The sequence below is a fragment of the Argentina silus genome, assembly GCF_951799395.1.
Source record: "Argentina silus genome assembly, chromosome: 14".
In the NCBI taxonomy this organism is placed as follows: domain Eukaryota; kingdom Metazoa; phylum Chordata; class Actinopteri; order Argentiniformes; family Argentinidae; genus Argentina; species Argentina silus.
Genome location: NC_139668.1, coordinates 1,182,345 through 1,207,805, shown reverse-complemented (window position 1 = coordinate 1,207,805; position 25,461 = coordinate 1,182,345). Strand labels below are relative to the sequence as shown.

At 41.9% G+C, this 25,461-nt stretch overlaps 1 protein-coding gene across 1 annotated transcript in view; it reads left to right on the top strand.

The window, feature by feature from the left end:
- The first annotated feature begins 4,990 nt into the window (after positions 1–4,990).
- The window catches only part of angpt1 (angiopoietin 1), a 62,396-nt gene continuing 41,925 nt past the window's right edge, over positions 4,991–25,461 (top strand). The window contains exon 1 of the mRNA XM_083684981.1: positions 4,991–6,578. Coding sequence (XP_083541107.1) covers positions 6,177–6,578 — 402 coding nt within the window. The 5' untranslated portion in view covers positions 4,991–6,176. The remainder of the gene's footprint in view (positions 6,579–25,461) is intronic.

Below are 25,461 nucleotides of genomic sequence, written 5' to 3'. Positions count from 1 at the left end.
GGCTATGTGAGACCAAGGGCGGCTGGGGATAGGGAGAGGTTGTAGCAGTCCGGCCGGGGGTTGATGGAACACCTTACTCTGGGTGCAGATGGTGCATGTGGCCACGTACTCCCTGGTGTCCGCCTCCATGGCGGGCCACCAGAATCGGCTGCAGATAATCGATAGAGTCCGGCTCACCCCTGGGTGACACGTCCTGGGGTGAGTCCGCCTCCTGGGCTGGGGTGAGTACGCTGGGCAGCCATGACCACGGAGTCGATAGCCCAGGTGACGACGCCAACCACTCGGGAGGGGGGAAGGATGGTGCCGGGGGTTGACAGAGCCACCTCCTCCGGGGCCAGGCGGCAGAGTGTGTCGGCCTTGGTGTTAGTGGAGCCTGGCTTGTAGGAGATGGTAAATTCAAACCGTGTGAAGAAGAGGGCCCAGCATGCCTAGTGGGAGTTGAGTCTCTTGGCCGACCGGATGTATGTCAAGTTCTTGTGGTCGGACCAAGCCACAAAAGGTTGCTGGGCCCCCTCAAGCCAGTGTCTCCACTCCACCAAGGCCGCATATACTGCCAGCAGCTCCCGGTTGCCCACGTGTCAGCCATTGGGTGAAGTACGCACAGGGGTGGAGTTTCTGGTCCTCCGCAGACATCTAGGAAAGGACGGCCCTGAGGCCGGTGTCAGATGCATCCACCTCCACAAAGAACTGACGGGAGGGGTCGGGGTGGAGGAGCACCAGGGCCGCTGTGAACAGACTCTTCAGGGTTGAGAAGGTGGCCTCCGCCTCTGAGGTCCAGGAGTACAGGCGGAGCGTGGAGGTGAGGGCAGTCAGTGGGGCGGCCACCTGGCTGAAACCGCCTGTAGAACCCCACAAAGCCCAGAAAACGTCTCAGCTGTTGGCGGTTCAAGGGTTGGGGCCACTCCACCACCACCCGGATCTTCTTCTCGTCCGCCCGTAGGTGACCCTTCTCCACGATGTTACTCCACGGAGGCGGCGTGGGACTGGCACTTCTCGGCCTTCACGAAGAGTCTGTTCTCCAAGAGTCGTTGGAGGACCAGACGGACGTGCTGCTGGTGCTCCTCCTCCATCCTGGAGAACACCAGGCTGTCATCCAGGTAGACCACCACAAAGATGTTCGGCATGTCACACAGCACGTCGTTCAATGTCGAGGTCAATGGAACAGTCGTAGGGGTGGTGAGGAGGAAGGGATAGGGCACGTTCTTTACTGAAGACCTCAGCTAGGTGCTGGTAGAAGGGGGGCACGCCGGACAGGTCTGGGGACGGGGCAATCGGTCTGGGAGGTCTGGGTGGAGAGGGGGCGGAGCGGAGGCAGTTAGCATGACACCCCACGCTCCATCCCAGGATCCTCCCAGTGGTCCAGCATACGTGGGGGTTGTGCCTCTCTAACCAAAGGGTCTCCAAAGGGAGCAGGGGAATCTCAGCCTCCTTCGCCAGTGTGGCGCCTATAAGGCTATTGTCAGCCCCGGAATCCAGGAGGGCGCCCAGGCTATAGGTCTCCTGGTTCCAGGCGAGAGTTGTGGGGATGAGCCAAGTTTGAGGGGTGCCAGGGTGGGCGAGTGTAGTATAGCTTACCAGGACCCCTCCCTCTGGTAAGCCATGTCTTTTGCCATGGGGGAGCGAGGGCGAGTTGGGCAGGCCCGGATGTAGTGACCAGTCTGCCCGCAGTAGAAACAACACTGGTCCCGGAAATGCTGCTAGTGCTCTGCTGTGGACAGACGGGACCTACCTATCTGCATTGGTTCCTCCTCTGCTCTGGGGACTGAGGTGGTCATGGTGGGCGTTGTGGGGATTGGGGCTCGGGGAGGTCCAGGAAGGGAACTGGGGGGAGATCGGCCGAGGGTGGTCGTCAACCCTGGAGATGGAGTCCTGTCCTGGCTGCGTTCATAGTGCCTCTCACGCAGACAGTCGTCCATATCCTGGGCGAGGGTTATCAGCTCTTGATAGGACGAGGGGTGGTTCTTGAGGAGCCAATCCTTGATGTTATCGTTCAGACCTCGCTTGAACGCGCTGTGGAGCACCTTATTCCCCCAGCCGCTCTCCGCTGTGAGGGTGCGGAATTCCACGGTGTAATCCGCCACTGAACGGTTCCCTTGGCGGATGACGTGGAGGCGGGAAGCTGTGTCTGAGCCCTCCTGGGGGTGGTCGAAAATGAAACGGAACTCTGCCTTGAAGTCCTTGTAATTGGACGCCAAGGCGGAGCTACTGCCCAGAGCAACGACGGCCCACTTCAGCGCACACCCGGTCAGCAGCGAGATGATGAAGGCCACCTTGTTGCCTCCGGAGCGGAATCTGCTGGGCTGGAACTGGAAGGCAAGCTCGCATTGAGCCAGGAAGCCGTGGCAGAAATCGAACTCCCCTTTCTGAAGAGGCAAGGCGGTGCAAGGTGAGGCTCTCGGAAGCCGTGAGAAACCTGGGCACTGGGTCCGGGGGTCACATCTGGAGGCGGCTGCGCCGGTGCAGGTGTGCTGAGTGGAGATAGGAAACAGGTGCGCTGTCGACTGGGAGGCGGACGCTCCAGCGATGATAGCCAGGGCCTCAAGGTGGTGCCAGAGGGTAGGTTAGGGAGAGGGACTGTAACAATCCCACCCTTACTCGAAACCGCACCCCTAGCCCTGTTTGGCCTAATAAGGACCAGGGAGGTAGAGTTAGAGGTTTAAGCACTGAATAGGCCTGGAGTAAACCCCGTTGAAGCCCGAGAGTGACTGTGGAAAAGCAATTGGCCTTGGCATGCACTGGCACACAAAAGGAAAGCCGGCTATTGGTAAGTAGTGGCTAATTCAAATCGTTAGCGAGCTTGCAATCAGCTTTCATAACCAGCTTGCTAGGCTACATCAGAACTATTAATAATGTATTGATGCACATTTACGTTAACTGCATATCATCCTAGTCACTAAACACACAAAGACTAAGGGTGATTGGCTATTTAAATTAAGCCCATTTCTGATGTCAATACCACATTTTAAAGAAACAGCTTGAAAAAAGGAGTGGGGTTTTTAAAATGTAAGCTTTGTAAAACGACACATAACATACATTTCACATTTTCACAAGTGTTTCTTCAATATACCACTGTGCAAAGAATATTCAAAAGACAGGGAGAATTTAGACTGGAGTGGACCTTTAAGACACATTGACAATGTGAGTCAAACTAAACAAACTCGAGTTTTCTTTGTTATAGGTTCACGAATAAAGCAATGATCTGTTGTTTACATTCTGGTGAGAATTCAGATCTGAGATTACACAACTCAATTAAGATCCTGTAAATATTGTGTGTTTCCTCCTGTAGACAACTGCTCCTTGGCAATGCCAATATGTGCTGAAAGGAAAGGAAACGTTTCTGACATGACAAAATATATGTCTACTTTTTAATGTGATAGGCATATATTTGATACTACCACTTATGTCTATGTATGCATGCCTGTGCCAAATGTACTGTATACTGTAGCATTGCAGAATGTTTGATATTTGACAGCAATGCATTTAAGCAAACATTTTTATAGTAGTGGTAATAGTTTTCATTTTATAAACTCAATGATATCCTACTCTGGATTAATTTGGACGTAACTGGCGCCCATATTTTAGGACACTAGCAAAGTTACGTCAACTGTACCAAGATTTCCCAGAAATGTTTGCACATGGTTTTTGTCCTGGGTAGCCTGAGTTATTCTGGGGTTTGTTATCTTGGGTCTCCTCCATGCATTAATTCACACAACCCTTCTCTCCCACACAGTGAAGTGCTGAAACCCTAGATAGCCTCCCCTGAATCAGGGATGTCACAGCGTTGTCCATAATAGGGACTTGACCCCTAACCCCCAGGCCTTTCACCACTGTATTCCCTCGGCTTCGCTCTCGGGCTGGCAATGAAGACATTCCTCCTCTATCCACTCACTCTTGCATTTAAGTTTGGTTTTCTGAGTTCTCGTTTAGTCAACTCTGTTCGACATCTCACTATGGGATATGCACTCTTGCGTATCCTATTAGCTGAAACCCTATTCAATCACGAATGGATCAGGCCGGGAGCACTTTGCATGGCTGACCCCGCCCCAGCCCAGTCTATAAAGGCTGATGCACAGCGTGCCCATTTCATTTTTTTCACTCTTCAACTTGCTTATTCGCAAGCCCGTCTGCAGTGTTCTGATAAAACCTGGCTGTCTAGCTTAACTGATCCTCTGGAAAGTTAATAGCTTTCCCCAGGGCTTTATGTTGCTTATTCTTCCTCACAAGAATCCTGCTGATTCAGGTTTCACTGTTACCAAGCAAAGTTCGCCAACAAGAGATGTAATTAGTCTCTAGCCTTGCTACTTTCTCTCATGTCCTTCGTGTGCCATGTGAGTTTTGTTGCCAGCAGGTAGGTGCACTTTCATCATGTACACCACCATTGTAGTGCTCCCCTCTTTTACTACACCAAGTAGAAGAAAGAGTTGAGTTTGCTCCCTCGTGTGTGCCACACTAGTGAACACTTGTTTGCAGCATTGCTTAGGTAGCTAGCCTACGGTACACAACCGTTAGCCCGCTCCCACTCCATTGTTATTAGCCTGGCTCGCTAGCATTCACCATACATGAAGTTACACTAGCTGGCTAATGACAGGGTGGTTGCCTAGTAATAAACCTACACTAGGTAATTACTATAAACCACTACCTGGCTACTTGTTTGGTTGTCAGACATATAAAAAGTGTTACTAACAGCGCCTTCTCTACTGGATAGTGGAGGCTATTAAAGTATCATACAGTTCTAAAGGCCCGCAGCCCCCTTTGGGAGACACTTCGCAGAATGAAATGGGCCCGCTGTGCATGAGCCTTTACGGGCTGAGCTGGGTCAGCCTTGTAAAGCACTCCCAGCCTGTTCCAGGTTATGCAAGGGTGCATATCCCATTGTGAGATGTCTCCCTCATCTCCTTCCGAGAACGTGGGTTACATACCGTAACCCAAAGTTTTGACAGTTTTCACAGAATTTCACACCATGTTGAGGCTATTTTGGATGAAAATAAGGTTTCACTCAATATAATACAGTATGTGAACATTGAGGGTTTCCTGGACACAGATTGAGCCTACTCCTAGACCAAAAAGCATCCTCAATGGAGATTATCAATGGTTTAGTGAATTAAATAAAAAGCCTCTTAATGTAGCACATTTCTTTAGATATATCTTCCCTCTAAAATGTGACCAGACTGAAAATGGGATAAGACAAAAATCTATGACAAATGACCTTTTACCTATGTGATGGCATTGCAAACCATCTGAGTTATATCATTCAGTGTACTGCTGTGTATATTGTAGGGGGAGACAGGAACAGACTAAGTGTAGGGCTACCACACAAGCCTGAGGTCACAGAGCCTGTAAACCGATCCTCGCAGTCTGAGCACATCCCCTGTGCTGTGGTCCCTCTCTGCCTCACATGCACACACACACACACACCCTTGCACGTGCGCGCGCATACACAGACACACTCACACACTCACACAGACACACAAACACGCACACTCGCACACACATACACACACAAACACACACGCTTGTCCATACACACACATTCCTCTGCAGTCTCTGCAAGGGGCAGGCTCAGAGTGTGCTGGAAGCCTGGTGTTGTTCTTCACTGAGCCTCACTCACTCCAGTCGCGTCGTCACACACAGCAACTAGAGGAAAGAAGGGGGAGGAAGAGAACAGAGACCAGGGGAGATCCATAAGCACTGACGTATGTTTTAATAGACGTAGACATACCTACTGTACAAATAGATTTTAGAGTTGGTAGACTTGAAGCAAGGATCATCTACTGTCCGTCCACAATCAAGCTGTCACGGTACAACACGTGTATGCATCAAGCCCTGGACGACTAGACTTCTGACGGATATTTGAACATTGGACACACAGGATTCCAGAACCCCAGCATGTGTGTATGCTAGTGTGTGTGTGTGTGTGTGTGTGTGTGTGTATGTATGTATGTATGTGTGTGCGTGCATGCGTGCATTTGTGTGTGTGAGCACACCGACGATGCCCTCCAGACATTCTCCCTGTAGGAGGTCCAGCATCGGGATGGACGACATATGCTCTACATCGACGGTGTTCCTCACAGCATTCTGATTCCACATAACCAAGGAATTACTGCCACACGACTGACTGGTCATCAGAAGCAAGCTAAAACAAGGACTTTATTTTTCAACCTTTCCCCTCGACTGGTATGATGTTGTGGCACAGGTTTGCCTGCCACTTGCTCTCGTTGGCAGCCCTCCTGGTGGCAGCGGGCTGCAGTGGAGGGGGGGACCAGAAGAGAGGAACAGATGGCAGTGCAGGACAGGGCAGCACAGGTGGCAGCGCGGGCAGCAGCAGCAGTAGTGGAGGGAGCAGCAGCAGTAGTAACAGACGGTACCACCGCATCCAGCATGGACAGTGCACTTACACCTTCATCCTACCTGAGGGAGAAGGGACCGGAGGAAATTCTTGCCGGGAAGGGAAAGCAGGTGCACAGTACAACACTAATGCACTCCAACGAGACGCTCCACCACCTGAACAGGACTTGTCCTCCCAGAAGATCCAACACCTGGAGCACGTCATGGAGAACTACACCCAGTGGCTGCAGAAGGTGAGGGGATGTAGAATCTCATTATTATCTCACTGTTAATGGATGAAGTTATCATGCTTTGAATGAGGGTTTTCTGGTGGCAGAGACAAGTTTGTGTGTCTTAAGAGGACATTTGTTTTTTTATTCAGGAACATTTTGGGAGCACATTTGTCATTCATAACATAACAAATGTAACACTTTTTACAAGAGCAAAGACACAATACTGATGTTCTTAAATGTCTGAATCTGATTAATAGCCACACCATCCATATACAATTTACACCTACAAAGCTTTATTTGCATTGATAATCGTTCAGTAGTTCAAATCTCTATGCTCCCTAAAGAAATTCCACAGATGTCTAGTTGCGTTCCTCACTGTGTCCACCACAAAGCAGTGGTAGTAATATGTCAGTCACCCAGAGTTCTCCAGTGTGCTGTCTCTTTAATGACAGGAAGTCAGAGGGAGACCCCTGAGAGAGTGCAAGGGAAGAATGCTCCCTCTATACACTGCTATCCACAACTTGCCTTTAGTCCAGCATTAGAATATAGAGAACGTGTCAAGATAGTGTAATCATCAATACATGCTAATGGAAAGGACTTTGCCAACCTTACCTTATAGAAAAAAACACAAATATGTATCTGCATTATCATTTTGTTTTAATTATGACTGTTGGCAATGCAATGTATCTGTAATTCATCTTTGTTTCAAACCTCTGAATACTGAATACCTTGAAATAGGACAATAAATCAAAAACATTTACTTTTTGGTTGGTTAAAGGTGGTACACATAACATTTTCACTGTACTATAATATGTAATGCTATTATAATGGCCTTGAAAATATAATGGCCTTGATTGCAGGGATTGTGGAGCAATTGTATTTAAAAGTAATAGCTCCCCACCAATGTTTTGATTGACTTTGGTATTAGCGTACTGACTTCTCCTGGCCGGTACGGTCACCTTGTTGTCAAATCATAGCTTGTTATAGAAAGTAGGCAAATAAAAACTATCAAAGCGAATATTCATTATTACCTGTTCATGTGGGGATCTTATTTCAAAGGTCTGGATAGCCGATTTTGGATGGAAGCTACCTAGTACTAGAACACTTGCTCATTGTAATTGCAATTTTGACTTGTGGCAACAGTGGACCCAGATTTCATGTGTAGCTCCTTTACCAAGACGTAGAAAAAACAGCTTTGTTCTTGTTTCTGCTAATGGTGGACCCAAGAGAGGTCTGTGGTGCATTTTTCTTCCCATCCTTTACTTCCATCAAATTAGGAACTGTTTTGGTGTAGGAATGGCTATGAATAACCCTTTTGATAATAAGGGGTCATTTGCTTACAATATGTATGATGAACAAATGTACAATGTGTTTGTAAAGCCAGCTAGGTGTTGCTGACTATGAATACGGTTTTATTGTGATGTTAATGACTTAAGAATTGTGAGGTCATCGCTGATACCACTTGGCAACAGATTTGCTTTTCTAAGCTTTGAGACTTACTGTCTCCGAAGAGAGACTATCTCTCTGAAATTAATACATGAATCAAACAAATAAACTCTAAACTCAGAAAACCAGCTGTGCTGTACTTTTCACAATATTGTTACTTTCAAATAAGATAAGGAGAGCCAATCTATGATTAATTGCTTTAACCCAATAGTTTATTTATGTCTTTCAAAAGTTGGCATGAGGTGAACAAATAAATGTACATGATGGATTTGATGGATTACTCTGTAATTGTAGTATTCCTAGACCTTAACGTCGTTAATACCCGTTGTTGTGCTCTTTGGTCGTTAGAAATCAGAGTACCCTGTTAAAATTGTTTGGCTAGTTCTTCAACATTCAGAGTATAACTGTTTTTCATCCACTATCAAAATGTTATCTTTTCACTCCTCAGGTTGGGAGAAATAGTATTACCCAGGTTTTCATTACAATAGCTGCTTTTCGACAGTGGTGCTAGTGCGTGCCAAGTTCTTACTAGCAGCCAGCTAGTGCTCAAAGCCCAGTGCTTCGAGCCTCATGAACAAGCCTGTTTGAATTTCCACAGTTGGGCTTTCTAGCCCCACCCTGTATAATCTCCAGTTTGTTTACATTCTACACTTCATAAGGTAGCAAACTATGGAGACCCAACAGGTTGTAGTAACTTAAGGACTTTATGACAATTAAATTTGTAAAAGCGCAATTCAAATCCATTCGATTGTACAGTTACAGCGAGATAACTTGGATTATCCTTGCTACCCACCAAGTTCGCAAGCCAACTAAATCACTTGGATGATAAGAATATCCCGCCCTAACCCTAACCCTAACCCTTAAAGATCAGAGGGGTAGAGGGGGCTAAAAGTTATAGGTTTAAGCACCAAATAGGCCTGGAGTAAACCCTGTTGAAACCAGGGAGTAAAAAAAAAAGAAATGGCACGCACGGTGTAAGCCCCGCTGTGGAAAGCCAGCTAATGAGTTGATGATTGAGTTTGTAGTCAGAGAAGTAATGAGCGAGGCTACTACTCCCTACTGTGTGTATGGTATCTCAAATAGTTATGTGTAAATCAAGTTACAGGTATGTATGTGCTGTATTCCTTATAAAATACTCTGGATGGATTTTTTGGCTTTCAGCAGAAAATATTATTTTATCATATTGCTATACATCATTTGGTTTATGTCATGTTTAGGGAGAGAAATGTAAACTGGTTAAAAACTTGAGATAAGGTTCAAATTGGGAGGATATTAAACAATGACCTACATACTGGATTGTAGGTGCAAAGAAAAAAAAAAGTGGCATGCAAAATAGTGGAGAAAACGGTGTGCCTATATAGGGCCATAGAGGTATATATATATATATATATATATATATATATATATATATATATATATATATATATATATATATATATATATATATATAGGGCCATAGAGGTGTCAAGAGAAACCTGATATGAAATCATACTGGTTTTGTCTTTGTTCAGTACATTAGTCTAATATAGTATAATGTTATACTTGTATGCACGTGACAAATAAAGAATCTTGAAATCTATAACAACAGTACAGCAGTATTTGTGGACTGAACCTCAGACTAATGCAACCATTATAATAACGTATGAAAGGATCTGCCATCACCACTAACACACTAATACCACCATGGTTGTTTCCTGAGACTTTATTACTCTCCTCATGACATTTTTCATCTAAATCCAAAAAGAAATAATCCATCCGGCCTCTGTGTTGAATAGTATGGAACAAAAATATTAAATCTGTAAACAATAACGTGCATCATTTTACATTTGACGAATTATAGATTGATGCAAAAAGAACACAAGTTTACATGAATATAACAATAACTGGAACAGACACTAAAGAAGTCTAAAGCTCACACTAATAATTCTGCCTAATCAAGGATATGGAGTAACATCAGGATGCAGTTAACATTTTTCATTGGACAGAAGATTAAGTGTCCCAGCCAGTCTATCTATCTTAATCAAGTAAGCCTTGACTGCTTGTCGAAGGGAGAGCTAGCCCTTATGCTACTCCAGCCGCCCCTGATGAAAGAGTCTACAATGGATACCATCCACCCCCATGCATGGGCGCTTAACTGTGGGGGGCAGATGCAGCAAGCAGCTGTTTGGAAAGCATTAGCCGTCCGTGATCGTTCCCTCTGTGGAATTCTGCTCAGCCAGAGAAGAGCAGGCACTGATAACATTCCTGCCCAGTCAAAGGTGGCTTCTGTTTGTCCAAGGATTACTTCCCCAGCAGGCCTGTTAAGAAGAAGATTGCCTGTGATCTTTTAGCATTTGTTGCAGGAAACTAGCCACTTAATGCATCCTCACTCAAACGTATCACTTCTTGCCACTGTGAAGTATGCATTGTCAGAGATGCTATCCATAATGGGTTGCCTTCCAAATAAATAGAAAAGGTTAATTGCCCTTTAATTTGATTTCCAGATGCACTCATCATTATAATGCACTATAAAACATAGTAACCTAATCGTCTACAATACTGTAAATCCCTTTCCACTTCTTCAGTATTTCAAGGGAAACTGAAACTTGGACCATTGTCCATATTGACAAGCCAAAAAGCTCTTCTGCTCTTGGGAGAGGAAGCGATAGATCTTCGCACTTTCACTTCGGTCAAGACAGTAGAAAGTGTTTCAGACCAATGTTTCTTGAGAAGGGAGGCATTTGCCAAACTTAGCTGTTGAATTACAATAGGTGTGCCTGCACCGGCTAAGCGTGTGTGCATGCACGTATCATTGGCAATAGCAACAGGCAAAGGGCTACAAAAGTCAGATTGCTTTTCTTGGCGGTAGTTTTGGGGTGGGGGAGGTGTAAAACCAAGAAAAGTGCTTTTAGTGTTTTTGTTTGCTACTTGTTGTTGCTTATACTAATGTCTGCTAATACCTTACCCTGACAACTTATCCTTACCCTAACCCGACTGTAACTACTTGAAGTTAATCCCTAACCCTAACTCTAACCATAACCGTTACCTAAACCACTCAAAGTTAATGCCAAATACTGCCTAACCACCAAGTAAGTCTAAGTACTACATAGTTGCCTTGCTAACATATGTCTTTTTTTTTTTCTTTTTTTAACCCTTATAAGAGACCCGAAATCATCTTCGCTCCTTTTATTTTTGGTACCAGAAGTGCTTGTCTGTCCTCATTAGCTGGATTTCCAACCTGTATTATAAGGGATTGGTTCAAATCACGCTCCCGAGCCAATAATATGTTGTGGCCTTAACCAGTGTCAGTCAAGCCTGACAATATATGTTTGATATAAGTCTACAACAAAAACATTAGGAGTTTGTAACCGGCGAAGAGCTCTAATGAACTATATTTTCCACTGAGGCTGCCTTGCTCCAGTGCTTAGTCTCTGCACATGCTTAAAACATGGTTAAAACTGTCATTTTGATCTCATGGATGCTCAGGGTGATCTCATGGATGTGCCAGGGTAACCGAAAGTGGCAGGGTTGTTTACATGCTAAATGTAAAATGGACATGGCTAGCGGTAAATATAAGGGTTAACAAGTGCAACATGGGTAGCTTCTACCCCTCTCCCCTTGTGGTTCATAAAGTCAGAGGGTGAATATGTCTGTAGTTAATGCTATCAGAGGGCCACACAGCATGCCCAACGAAAGACCAAGCTATTTTAGGGGTGACTTCCGTTTGTTTTTGCTGATAATGACAGCCAAAACTAACAATCATATGATGCAGTGGATGACTAAAAAGCTCTTCCTTCCTGTCCCCAGAACGTAGAACATGAAAATAGCATAACAGACTATTCTGCTGCTGCTTAAAAAAATATCTTTGCCTTACATGCACTACCAGAGGAGGAGAAAAGCAAACAGAGCTCTGCCTTGCATGTCAGGGGAATAAGGAAATCCATTACAGCAATGCCACAGTATTTCCACACAGATGTGAAATTGAGGCCAACATTCTTAATGTTCTTGATTTTAAGGAAAGTGGGCATTTAGTATTTTTGTCATAGTCAATATGAAAGCTCACTTCATTTCTCCTTTTTCAGAAATCATATTTCATCGTGGTCATTAGCCTTGAACCTGCTGGAAGTTTTGATATTGGACAGAAAATTCTCCTTAACTCTATACCACAGTTATGAAACGAAAATGAATGGGAGAGTAAATGTCTCTATAGTTTTGCCCATGGTCTTGAGTCCCTCCACTTTCCCTGTCGGAGAAGCATTGTGCATGCGGTTAAACTTCCTGCATTGACTACTCTCCGGTGGGCATTTTATACAGGATTTATTTAACCTTAATGGTAACACTTTACAATAAGATACCATTTGTAAAGGGTTTAGAAATGGTTCATAATTAGTTAATAAATCTCATGTGACTTAATTATCAATGTGGTTATTATTATCAACCGATTCAACACATCTTTACATACAGTACAATGTGAAGATATCCCAAAGTACAGTACAGCTGTCATTATGTTTTTTGCCCTATGGCCCATACTTGAAATCCTGATGTTAACACATTCCTCATTTAAACTTGTCCACTACTTAAACCTTCTCTGTGTTCACCGATGTGTCGTTAGTCAAAGCCTCTACAATCTCTGTTAGTGCTCTGAACTGGTTTGTCTATGTCAATGAGTAGACCACATTGATAATGAAGTCACGTGAGTACCCTTTTATCCTCTGTACTTGTGGAAAAAACCTCTGACCATTTATGAATGAGTTCCCAACAGGTATAACTGATGAAATGTCACACCGTTAACCATTTATTAATTAGTTATCAACATTTGTATCTGATAAAATGTCACCTTAATGTCAAGTATAACACTGTTGATCATTTATTAATGAGTTATCAACATGTATTAATGTGTTACCAATATTTCTAACAAAAACAAATCTTCTTCTAGCATTGTGACTGCCAATGGCCTCTGGTCTGAGCATTGATGACTGATGGATAGATGATTCACTTACTTAAACAAATGTATTTGTTGTAAGACGCTTTGGATAAAGGCGTCTGCTAAATGCCATGAATGTAAATGTAGATGATTAAATGTCACCTTAATGTAAAGAGTAACACTGTTAACGATTTATTAATGAGTTACGAACATTTGTAACTGCATAATTAATGCGTACATCATAACATTTAAAATAAGGCACTCCAAGTAAAGAAGCCTCATTTTTCATAAGAAATTATGAACAGCAATGCATGCTTATAGAGGACATCAAGTAAAGTGGTCCAATATTGCATCATAATAGTAGTCATAAATGAAGAATTCACATCAATTGTTTATTCATGCTATTCATACAAAGTTTGAAAGGTGCGCTTCACATTGGCATGAATTTACAAATAAGAGGCACAAACATATTCAAACATTTAGCCTACTGGTGATAGTTGTTCTCTATGGCAACTGTAGCAGACAGACCTGTGTCAACAGAGATCCGAGCGAAACAAATCTCAGTTTTGGCGCATGTCTATCCAGACCTCAGTCTAAGCTACAGCTGATGTAGGCCTGTGTTGATGGTGAGGGTAATCTTTCTCATTACAATATGTGTGAGAGAACGAGAGGCGGAGAGAGAGCGTGTGTCCAAACCAGGGGTGTAGTGCATTTTCTTGCGTGCTGGTGCTCCTCCGAAACTGGCTACATTTTGTTATCTTTAGTCTATATCAGGGAATATATCAGGGAGGATCAGGGAACCTTATAACCTCAACGCTGGGATCTGTTTTATAAATGCATTAATGCACACCCTGGAGTGCATTAATGCTTACATAACTGATTCTAAAATGCTTGTATGATATACTGTAGTACCCATCATTATTCATTGTTCTCACTTGTTAAGAATGTTGCATTCCTCTACTGGTCTGCTGTGAGCACCTTTGGGTTCAATTCAGACCTGTGAAATTGAACAAGTCTGTCTTTATATAAATGTGTCCCTACATATTTTGCAACCACCGGAAAAAACATGTATGCTTTATATTTCTGTTTCTGGCATGTGACTGAGAAGAAAGGGACATAAGCCTTTATTTCTGTCTCTTTATGAGCTCAGCCAATCTTCAAGTTCACTGCTGCGTTTTATCCTCACAAATTCCATCTGAATCCTCTTCCATCTGACAATTATTAATCCTAGAGATAAGGCTGACTCCGTGAAGTTGAGGGGAATTCCTGAGGTATCCCCATACACTGCCATTGAGCCCTACTCCCCTCAGAGTTTCTCTTACAGATGTTGCATTGTGACGGCAGCTTTTGCCTTTCAACACTGGAACTCTTGCCAAAGATAAAGTTTACCTTATCGAGAGTTCAGCTTCTTAAACTTTTCCATGATTGCAAAACACATTTGGAGATGGAAAGAGAGCAAAGGATTAGGTTCCGTCGAAACAGAGAAGCTTTGAATCATGAAACCAAAAGATAAATAATCTCCCACCATGTGGGAAAACAAATGAGTAGATGCGAGTGAAGGTGGGGAGAGAAAGGGAGAGAGAGAGTGGGAGATTTTGCGTGGCAGATGAATAGTTGAACTCCCTCACAGTGTGGGGTACATCCTTCAATTATTAATAAAATGTCTCCCTCACTTGCTCTATTCTCGTGCCACTGTCATGATATGGGCCAATCACATCCCATGCCTCCATGTCACACTTAGCAATGACCTCAGTAAGAAACTGTATTTATTCTATTTCTTTGGAGTGGGTGAGGGTTAGGGAAGAGTTGGTACTGTAGATCATTTTTTGTAGTTCATATCATATGATATATTTACTTACTTATGTGTGGTCAGACCCACACATTTTGCGGTGAGCAGTTTGGAACTGGACGGTATGGCTGGCTGGTCACAAGCCATTTCTGTGCAGTGGTTGGTTTGTTCTTATGTTCAACATGTTTGTTTGGGTCCTGATTTAGCGGTTTAGTGATGTGATTGATGTGACACCATCCACCCCTTTACACACACACACACACACACACCATCCACCCCTTTACACACACACGCGCACACGCACACACACACACACACACACACACACACAGCTCTGGAGAACATCTTAACCTTGTCCAGTGTTTGGCTTGTCTGGGACCCAAGCCAGGCTTCTCACATTCCACACAATACCAGGGTTGTGGCTGGCAGAGCCAACTGGAGATAATTGGTGAAGATGTAGATAGAAAGCCTGGCCCCCTCCCCTTATTCTCCCCTTAAAATAGGAGTCAAAAGTCAATTCACATTACAACTCCTGGCTCCTAAAACTAAAAAAGCACTGTGCAAATTCAACCTCAATTACCCTAATGATGAAGCCAATGATGAAGGACTTGAGCAATAACTAAGATTGAGCAATAACTATTTACATTGATTAGACTTTAATACATTACTAAAGTGGAAAGTAAAGGGATAGAACAATTGTAGGTACAAATGTAATTGTATTTTTAGATGGAAATTCACACAACCAGACTAACACAGACCACCACCAGAGAATGGACCAACCAGGCAGCCACAGAACACATGAAGCTGGAAAATGAATATCCTCTCTGGCTGTTTAGTAATAAATGGGTGCAGATGTTTGTAGAAGTGGACATATTTGTCATGGAACTCCAGGCTGGGTGGGGTTGTGGAGGGTTAATCTCCAGCAGGTCTGGAATGGTTGTGTTTGGGTGGCAGAGCGAGGGATGGAAGGCTGACAAAAGGTTAAGATGTTCATATGGGATCTGCTTCTGTACACCCCAATACTAAGTTAGTGAGTTTAAACCATGATGTAAGTTTGCTAATTTCTAAAGAGGATCATGTACAGTACAGTAGACAAAAGTCATGGTCAGTCCAAACGTGTGTGTGAAATCAGTCTGGACCCGTCCCAATATAGGGCTCTCAGAATATTGCAGTGATGATTATGGAATATTCTGTTTACAGCACATACAATAACCATAGTAGTAGTGGAAATTATCCCTTAGCGTCTCTCATCCTTAAGCTAAGACAATGGTCCTACAGTACAGGACTTCTCTTTGGGTGCGCTGGTTTCGATCATTTGATCTCTCTCTTGCTTGTCACTGTGTGTATACACACTTCTTCTACACTTCAGTCTGAGCAAGCAAAAATAAACAGAGACCCAGACAGATGAAAGCTCAGGGATATGGTGACATGGTGCTGCTTATCCTCTGGGCTCTCTCTCTCTGTGACTGTGACTTTGAGCTAAATGACTGAATAGCACCACGCTGTGTTGCAATGTTACAGAGTTCAGACAGAGCTCTACTATGCAGGCGTGAATATCTTTTATATGAGCTTACCCAGTTCAAAGAGTGTGGTTCATTCCAATTACTTTCTCTCTGTAAAGACCCATGAACATCATGGATTACCCAAATTAAAAAGTTATTAGTGCAAGTATATAATGCAAGTATATTGTAAAAGTGTGTCACTCACCATTGTTGCTTATCTGTAAAATAATAATAATATCTGTAATCTAGTGTGTTTAGAATGTTACTACAGTGTAATTGATTGTCGGTGAGATAGTAATCAAATGATATATCCTTATGAGAATGAGTTTGAAAAAGATGTATAGATAGAAAAAAGACATGATACCCTGTATCAGCATAACCATTCATTTTCCTTTCTCTTCACTGCTATGAACTGAGGTCAGACAAAAACAGTTCCATCAGGCTACTGTACCTCTTCCTGCTGCTTTGTTTGATTTGATTCTTGTTCAGCAGGGAAATGGGCTGTTTTGAGCTGTTTCACAGTTTCTATGCCACCGGCCCATGTGCCGCCCCCTTCCGTCCCATACTGCCCTGGGGCTAGATGACTACTGCTGTCAGTGCAGGGCTGGATATCAAAGGAGCCTGTCCAGACTCAGCACAGCAGAGATGATACATGGTCCAGCCTCACCCTCACTGAGATGAGGCAAGAAGAAGTGTCTGATGTAATCTGAGTGCCTCATTCTGTGATGTATCCACAGCAAAAGAAGGCAGACCGGGGTTGGACTTTAGTTTATGGAGGAGATTTCTCTGTTTCTCTAAACCTGGATGACTAGAGAGAGTTTATAAACTTTGATCTCTTCCCTTAATGAGATGTTAGGGGAGAAAATAAACATGAACGTGATGCTGAATGTAACAATCACTGTCATTAAATGGCCATTCATTTTGATTAGAAGAGGGTTAGGGTTAGCCGCCGATATAGATAGCATTATTAGCATTGGGAGTGGAGGAGTGTATATACAGTAGCATGTCATACTATAAGATATTTAACATTCCTATAAACTTTGAATTGCTAACTTACTGGAGATTGCAGACTTACCAGCATTTTTGTATAAGGCAGACCAATTCAATTTAGAGCATAGGGTTAGTTCAGGTGGGTCAGGTGACAGGACTAGTTCATACGTATGCCAAAACATCCATCATATGTTCAAAGGGACAGAGGCTTAAAAGCAGACAGTTAAGCAAGTTAACGCTCCTCCATAGCATCAACAGTTTGTGAATGTTGCACTGGCTATGAGAGTAAGTTTTGTGGTCTTCCCACCCACCCCCCCCAGCCTCCACCCGCTCGGTCGCTCTGTATGTAGCCTTCCTACGGGGGGTTTGTTAAGCCCTGCCATATTGTAGACTTGTATGGTGTGATTGTTTTTTTTCAGGCAGGGAGCTATACAGAATGGAGCTATCCAATTATGCCAAGCTTAAACGTATTACAATTTTCATTAAATAAATGATTGAACTTAACTATGTTTTAAATGTGCTGGAATACCCCCTAATGTTTGGATGTAATTGCCTCTGTGGGTTGGTGTTCCTATGTTTTGTAGTGCTAGGAAGATTGGAAGAACAGCGATGCAATTGGGATTACTAAAACATTATCGACCCCACATTCCTGCGTGGATGTATCCCAGTGGAAACTTTCCCATGTGTTAGAGTCACAACAAGCTTCTTCAGAAAATGCTTCTCCGCAGATGGTACTTGGGGTCGAATTGGATTTGAATTTGTTTGGTTTTCTTTATGCATTCCCATGTCTTGGGTGAATGCGTGTATTTCCTCTCCCATACATCTAGATACACAGAATTAATTGGGGTAATTTGAGGGGCTGCTTTGACATAAGAGAGCCCTTGTAACTTGAGGATTTGTCAAAATATACATTCATCTCTGCTGATAAATATTTATTTTCAATCTAGATGAAGTCACATGAATGACGCTAAATTATAGTGCATCTGCTTTAGGGATGAACCAAATGGAGGGAAGCAAAACAACAAAATATGGTTATTGCACTGGTAAAACATAATCTTCACATCAATCACTTAATCTTAGTGAATAATAATGAATTAATATACTATGAGGCTCTCTACCAAGTGTTCTGACTTGAAATATCTATTTATTTTCCCATGGGCAAGTTTACAAAGCTCTGTAGTCAAAAATTTGATCCGAGTATGTTGCTGAAATATCGTCATACAAGACAGCCAAATCCTTGTCTTGATTGTAATAAAAAGCAGACGTTCACATCCCAGTACCCAAATCAGAAAGAGAAAAGTGAACATTTCTGTTGGATGTGGTCCTTGCGGCTGTTCAGAGTGAACTGAAATTCGAATAAAGCGCAACAGGGCTATTGCTTTGACAGCTACCATAGAATAGTCATGTTGTCTAAACCCAACAGACGCACATACAGAATTTAAATGCAATCACCATTTCATTGCACATTGCCTTATCCCACCTGGATGATAGGAATACCTAGAGTATGTGAGAATGCTGTTCATTGACAACAGTTCAGCATTGAACACCATTGTTCCCTCCAAGCTCACCACTAAGCTTAGGGACCTGGGTCTAAACACCCCCCTCTGCAACTGGATCCTGGACTTCCTGATGGGTAGACTGTGTGTTCAGTCCCCTCCTGTACTCCCTGTTCACCCATGACTGCTTGGCTACACACGACTCCAATACCATAAAATTTGTGGGCTGAAGTGGAGAGGGTCAGCAGCTTCAAGTTCCTCTGTGTCCACATCACTGAGGACTTGTTTTTCCTCAGGCAGCTAAAGAAATTGGCATGGATCCTTAGGTCCTCACCAACTTCTACAATCGAGAGCATCATGTCCGGCTCCATCACCACCTGGTAAGGCAGCTGTATAGCCCTTGACCGCAAGGCTCTGCAGAGGGTGGTGAAGAACGCTCAGTCCTTCACTCAGGCCAGCTCCCAGCCATTCAGGACATCTACTCCAGACATGAAGTGTTGTCAACTTTGTTCTCAGGGCAGAAAGAATCTGATTGGCTTCTAAAACATAATAGAGATTTTAGAAAATATTTAAAACCATTTGTAACTCAAAGTTTTATTTACCAGATTTTCATTTCAAACCTGTGCCATGTTTTCAAAAGTTGTGCATCTGTTAAACCCATTGACTTTTTAGAAGCCAATCGGATTGGTTCTGCCCTAAACCAATCAGATTCTTTCTGTCCCTAGAAGAAAGTTGAGTTGTCAACCTGCTGGAAGTTCACCAAGGACCTCAGCCACTCCAGCCACACTCTGTTCTCTCTGCTACCGTCGGTACCGGTGCGTCCATGTCTAAGACAGACAGGTAACGAGACAGTTTCTACCTCCAGGCCATAAGACTTTTGAACAGCTAACCCAAGCTAACTACTTAAGTTTATAGGTTCACATCAACCATACACACACACACACACACACACACACACACACACTCATTGCCATCTCTGTGGCTGTTTATTACTGTATTGTTTTGCTCACTTTATCTTACACCTATTATCTTATTTACACTTATGCCTATTACAATTATTGCCTATTGTGTTATTAGTTTTATTTCTATTGTTACATCCTGAAATTTGCAATGTTGAGAGGAAGCTTGCAAAGTAAGAATTTTATACAATTTACAATCTGTATCCTGTGAATATGATCAATAAACGTATATGATCAATCACTGATTTGTGTACCATATATACAGTGCCCTGTGTAAGTAATGGGACCGTGAAGCATTTTTTCTTCTTTTGGCTCTACACACCAATTACTATGAGGTGAAAGTAGAGACTCTCAGCTTCAACTGAAGGGTTTTTTCTGCACATGTTGCAGTCACCATGAAGACATTATAACACTTTTGAGACATTTTAGGCCACCAAAAGTGATAGGACAGATTTATCAAATGTCCAAATTAAGCACTCATGTTTAGTATTTGATTGACAATCGTTTGCATGCAATAACTGCCTGAAGTTTGCGACCCATTGATCCCACCAGACACTGGGTATCTGCTCTGGTGATGCTCTGACAGGCCTGGACTGCAACCATCTTCAGTTGTTGTTTGTTTTGAGGATGTTTTGCTTAAGTTTCCGCAAATGAAATGCATGTTCAATAGGATTTAAATCTGGAGACTGACTTGGCTAGTTGACTTGACTTGCCCTTAGCACCCTGACTTGCAACCTCAACATTGCTGGTTCAAGTCGTGGTTGGGACACTTCTTTTATGTTGTTGGTAATTCATGTTGCTTATACTTATGTTTGCTAATGCCCTCCCCTTGACAACTTAACCAAACTGTAAACGCTCAAAGTTAATGCCTAATACTGCCTAACCACCACGCAAGTCTTAATTTACTAGTGCCTGACCCTAACCCCAACCGTAACCATTCAAAGTTAATGCCTAATACTGACTAATCACCGCACAAGTCGAAGTTCATGCGTACAGTAATATTGCCTAACCGCCATACAAGTCATAATTCATCTAACTCGGTTGCATTTGTAGCTTTTCATATGGACTGTGTCATAACATTTCAAAAAGAACTTGCAAAGAATACTATTGGTGTAGGATCAAATCTTATCAGAATCATAGCCAAAACCTTAAACCTACCAAAATCTACAGTTTGGAACATCATTAAAATAAAAGAAAGCTCAGAAATCGCAAACGGCCTGGTCGGCCAAGGAAGACTTCCACAGTGGATGACCAAAAAATGCTCACCATAATTAAGAAAACCCCCAAAATAACTGTTCCACAGATCAGGAACACTCTCCAGGAGGTAGGCGTGAATGTGTCAGAGACTACCATCCGCAGAATACGTCACCAGCTGAACTACAGAGGCTTCATTGCAAGGTGCAAACCACTAGTTAGTTATCCTCAAAAAGGATGGTCAAGTTACAGTTTACTTAGGTTTTACTTAGGTAAAACCTAAGTACCTAAAAAGCCTGGAGAGGTCTGGAAAAACTGTTTTGTAGACAGATGAGATGAATATTTTCAATGATATGTTCCCAAATGATTGTGTGTGGAAAGTTTGGAGATTTGCCCAAGATTTACAGCCTACCACCTCATTTGTGAAACATGGTGGAGGGGGTGTTATGGTTTGGGAATGTATAGCTACCACTAGAACTGGCTAACTTGTCTTAGTTGATGATGTAACTGCTGACGGCAGCAGCAGAATGTATTCTAAAGTGTACAGAAACATCTTGTCTGCTCAAGTACAGGCAAATGCCTCCAAATTCATTGGATTGCGCTTCATCATACAGCAAGACAATGACAGAAAACATACTGCCATAGCAACTAGGGAGTTTTTCAGGGCCAACAAGTGGAAAGTTCTTGACTGACCACTGGTAAAAATACACAACAACTGAAGATGGCTGCAGTACAGGCCTGGCAGAGCATCACCAGAGAAGATACCCAGCTTCTCGTGCGGTCAATGGGTTGCAGACTTCCGGTAGTTATTGCATGTAAAGGTTGTTGACCAAACACTAAACATGAATGCTTAATTTGGACATTATTGGTCCCATTACTTTTGGTGCCCTGATATAGTGGGACTGTATAAAAAGTGCACGTATGGCACTATAGATAGATAGATAAACAGATAGATAGCATGAGCCTGGGGTAGTTAATTAGAATGGGTAGACAGTTGGTTAGTGGTCGAGAGTGATAGAGTTGGTGGATTTAGTACATTCAGTGTGGTAGAATTGGTAGCCAAGAGAGTGCATTGTTGTGTAATCATTCTAAGAATGTGTTCTTCAGTTATCCTGTTGTTTTTATTCAAGAGTTTTGAAAGTTCCATCGCAGTTGCAGTAATAATGGGGCTTTCAGAATGTTGGCCTTTCCACCGTGTTAAAAGGTAGAAGTGTTTGAGTTACACAAAGCTGAATAGTTTAAAAAGTATAATGAGTATAATGAAAAAAAATATATGTAAGCAATTCAAGTTATACCTCTCTGCACGTTTTAAAGTTAGATAGGTTTGAATAGCTTAAAAGTTGTAGGAGTCGTGGTGGGAAATTCGGCAGAATTTGAATAGTAATTATCAAAAATTAAGTATAACTGGTATAAAAGGCCACTAATAATGTGACTATATAAGCCATTTATAAAACATTAATAAATATTGAACTCACTATTAACAAATTATTCTGTTTAAACATTATTAAATGCTTAGTAAATGATTAATAACTATCTTCATAAACAAGTACAAATGGTTTGATAAACAAGTCAAAACACATTGCAATAATTCACCCTTTAGAAAACGTTTATAAAGGTTTGTATACCAGTTGTAGACCTTGATCCAAAAATTGTGACATGTCATTACTGATGTTTTATGAAATGCTCTTCTTTTTTTAAGAAAAAGTTATTTCTATTAAAATAATCGTGTTTAATTAAAACAAGTATATATTTTAAAGAAAATATAAGATTTTGTTTGATTATGCTCTTAATTTAAAATGGCTCTCCATTTAAAAAGTTCATTAATTTATTATAAATCTATTCTCGTTTGAAAAGAAAAAGCTGTAATATTCTCTTTTCATAAATGGTTGCACAATTTCTTTATAACTTTTTTTTATTTTATTTTTTTATTATTCTTATTAAACCATATTTATACAGGGGTGTCCCACTGAGACCAAGATCTCTTTCAGAGGAGCCTTGCATACATTAAAATACATCACATTTGATTTACATGTAATTAGTCTACTACAAACAATACATTACATTCAATTGCAATACATTGCATTAGCCTGTATTTCAAACAATTACACACAATTTACACAATATAATAAATTAAGACATATAGACTCCTCAGATGACAGTCACAAGTCATAGTCACAAGAGAATCTAGTTTCAGTACATTTTGAAGGTTATTGCAGGTATTCAGGACCGATTTACCCAGCTCAGACGAAAACCAAGCTTGGGATCTGGTCTGGTACTCTAAAAACCAATGATAGGCCCTTGAAGTTAAAGACTCCCAACCCACAGACTGATAAAAAAAGACAATGGAGATTAACCAAAAGAGAGAGCAGACAGAGCAGAGTGATCTAAAGATTGTTACTCAAAACAATTTTTAAATAGTATTTTTTTTAATATAAGACATTATTTATTTCATGCATCTTTTAAAAAACATTACATTTATTTGAACACAACCTCAAAATAAATGTACACCCTCATTTTCCAAAAGTGATTAAAAATATTAAAATATAAACAAAAAATAATCTGACCAACCAAATCTTTCAGAAACAATTGTCGACCAACTACTAAACATGAGTGCTTAATTTGGACATTTGGACATAAATCTGTCCCATCACTTTTGGGTACCCTGCATGACACTATGCAGAAAAAGTGTTGTAATTTATGAATGGTGGAACCAATATGTACACAAATACCATCAAATACCCCAAAAAGCTGAGAATCTCTACTTCATAGTAACCTCATAGTTCAACCTCATAGTAATTGTTTGATTTAAAATCTAAACTTTTGAAGTATAGAGCAAAAAGAAGAAAAAATGCTTCACTGTCCCATTACTTACACAGGGCACTGTATGCTCTAAGAGCAAAGTGATGTCAGAGAGCTTAGAGAGCAGTACCTATGTTTTATTTGATTAACTTCATAAAATATTGTATTATTTTAGCACACTGTTGTGTTGTAGTTACAATTGTATAGAGTATACAGTATGCTCTGTACATTTTATATTGCCCTGCCTCACTTTACACCCTGCCTAACTTTATATAGATGCATTGAGACAGTCCTCCACTCCAATTGTTAACTTTGGACAATTATATATCTGTCCTGTTTTCATGATGATCTTTTCATTTACAATACTTGAATTTAATCTGGGAGCTACTCCAATATTGCACCTGCATGTACATGCAGTGTGGGTAATAATTAAAAATGAAAATGGCCACCAATGCAAACACAGTATATTTGTTTTGTATTTGTTTTATGTTGTGCTTCATTATATTGTATGGTAATGGTACCATGAAAATGCATAGATTTATAGGCTTTTTCAACAACATCTATGTGCCATAGAGCAAATCAAATTATGAGAATACCCTGAATGAGTTGTCCACATTAGTGTCTGAAATTTGTTTTTGATCATTTTGAAAATGCACCTGTTTCTGTATATTTGATAATGATTTGGAATGCAAATAATCAAGTTGGTTGAGGTATTTAAGTTGGTCAGGATTTGCCAAACTGCACAAAACTGTAAATCAGACTTTTGGACACAGTATACTCTACATGCATGTCTTTAAAGTGGTCCAGTCTCCTCACTGTTGAGCTTTAGAGACTTTGATGGATGGAAAGTGGTGTGTTGCTCTACTTGCCAAATTAGTTTGGGCATTGGTATTATATGGAATGATTTGAGGAGATGGTTGGTTTGGTTTCAGATTGTGTACACACAACTTATTATGTCCTTAGTAATTTTGCACCAAAGCATAATGTAATGAAATCTACACAATACTGTAGTATCCTAGTTGCTTTGGGGATGGCAGTCACACTTCCTCCACGGATGAGTAAAGGCCTGTAATCAATATCCAGCCTAGCCATAGTGATGAGTAAAAGCCCTGGACCACCCACACAAGGGGCCTCCATTGCAACCAAAGAATGAGAGAAAGGGGGTATCGACTGAGTAAATGCCTGGAAGCTAGCCGTGAGGGCAAAGGCCATAGAGGTTAACTGTGAGATTTGCTTGAGCTATTACTCTCCTAATTAGCAACAGTGAAAGTCCCCTTCACTGTTTCAAAGTGAATACAAAACAAACTACCCACCAAACTGTGGCTGAAGCTAGGCCAATGAAAAGATTTACTGTATATGGCGATTACCTCCTCAAGATTATACAAGCTTGAGGAGTGAGTGATTTATATGGCACCTCCTCTACTCCAAGTCCTCTGCATTGAATTATAACTACAGGTTGAATAGGCCATATCAAATTCACCCTTCACTATCATTTTGTGATAAGACGGCGTTAGTCTTTGTTCTGGAATTATTCTCAAGATGTCCTATACTATACAGTGAGGTGCAGGAATAGCTCCCTCACTGTATCCATTAGAGTATTCTCAAATGGTCCTAGATCAGAGTATGAAGCATCCAGACACCCACAGAGACAGAGATAAGCCGGGCTCCTGCATTGTTCCACCAGTAAGTGTTTAATACAGTCCAGGCCCAATGTCTGGTAACTCTGCAGTGGCTCCCACCACTGCTATCTATAAAAACTCAAGTCTGTCTAACCATGACCATTGCTCCTTTTGGCTCCTAAAATGAGAAATGGAAATGAGAAAACA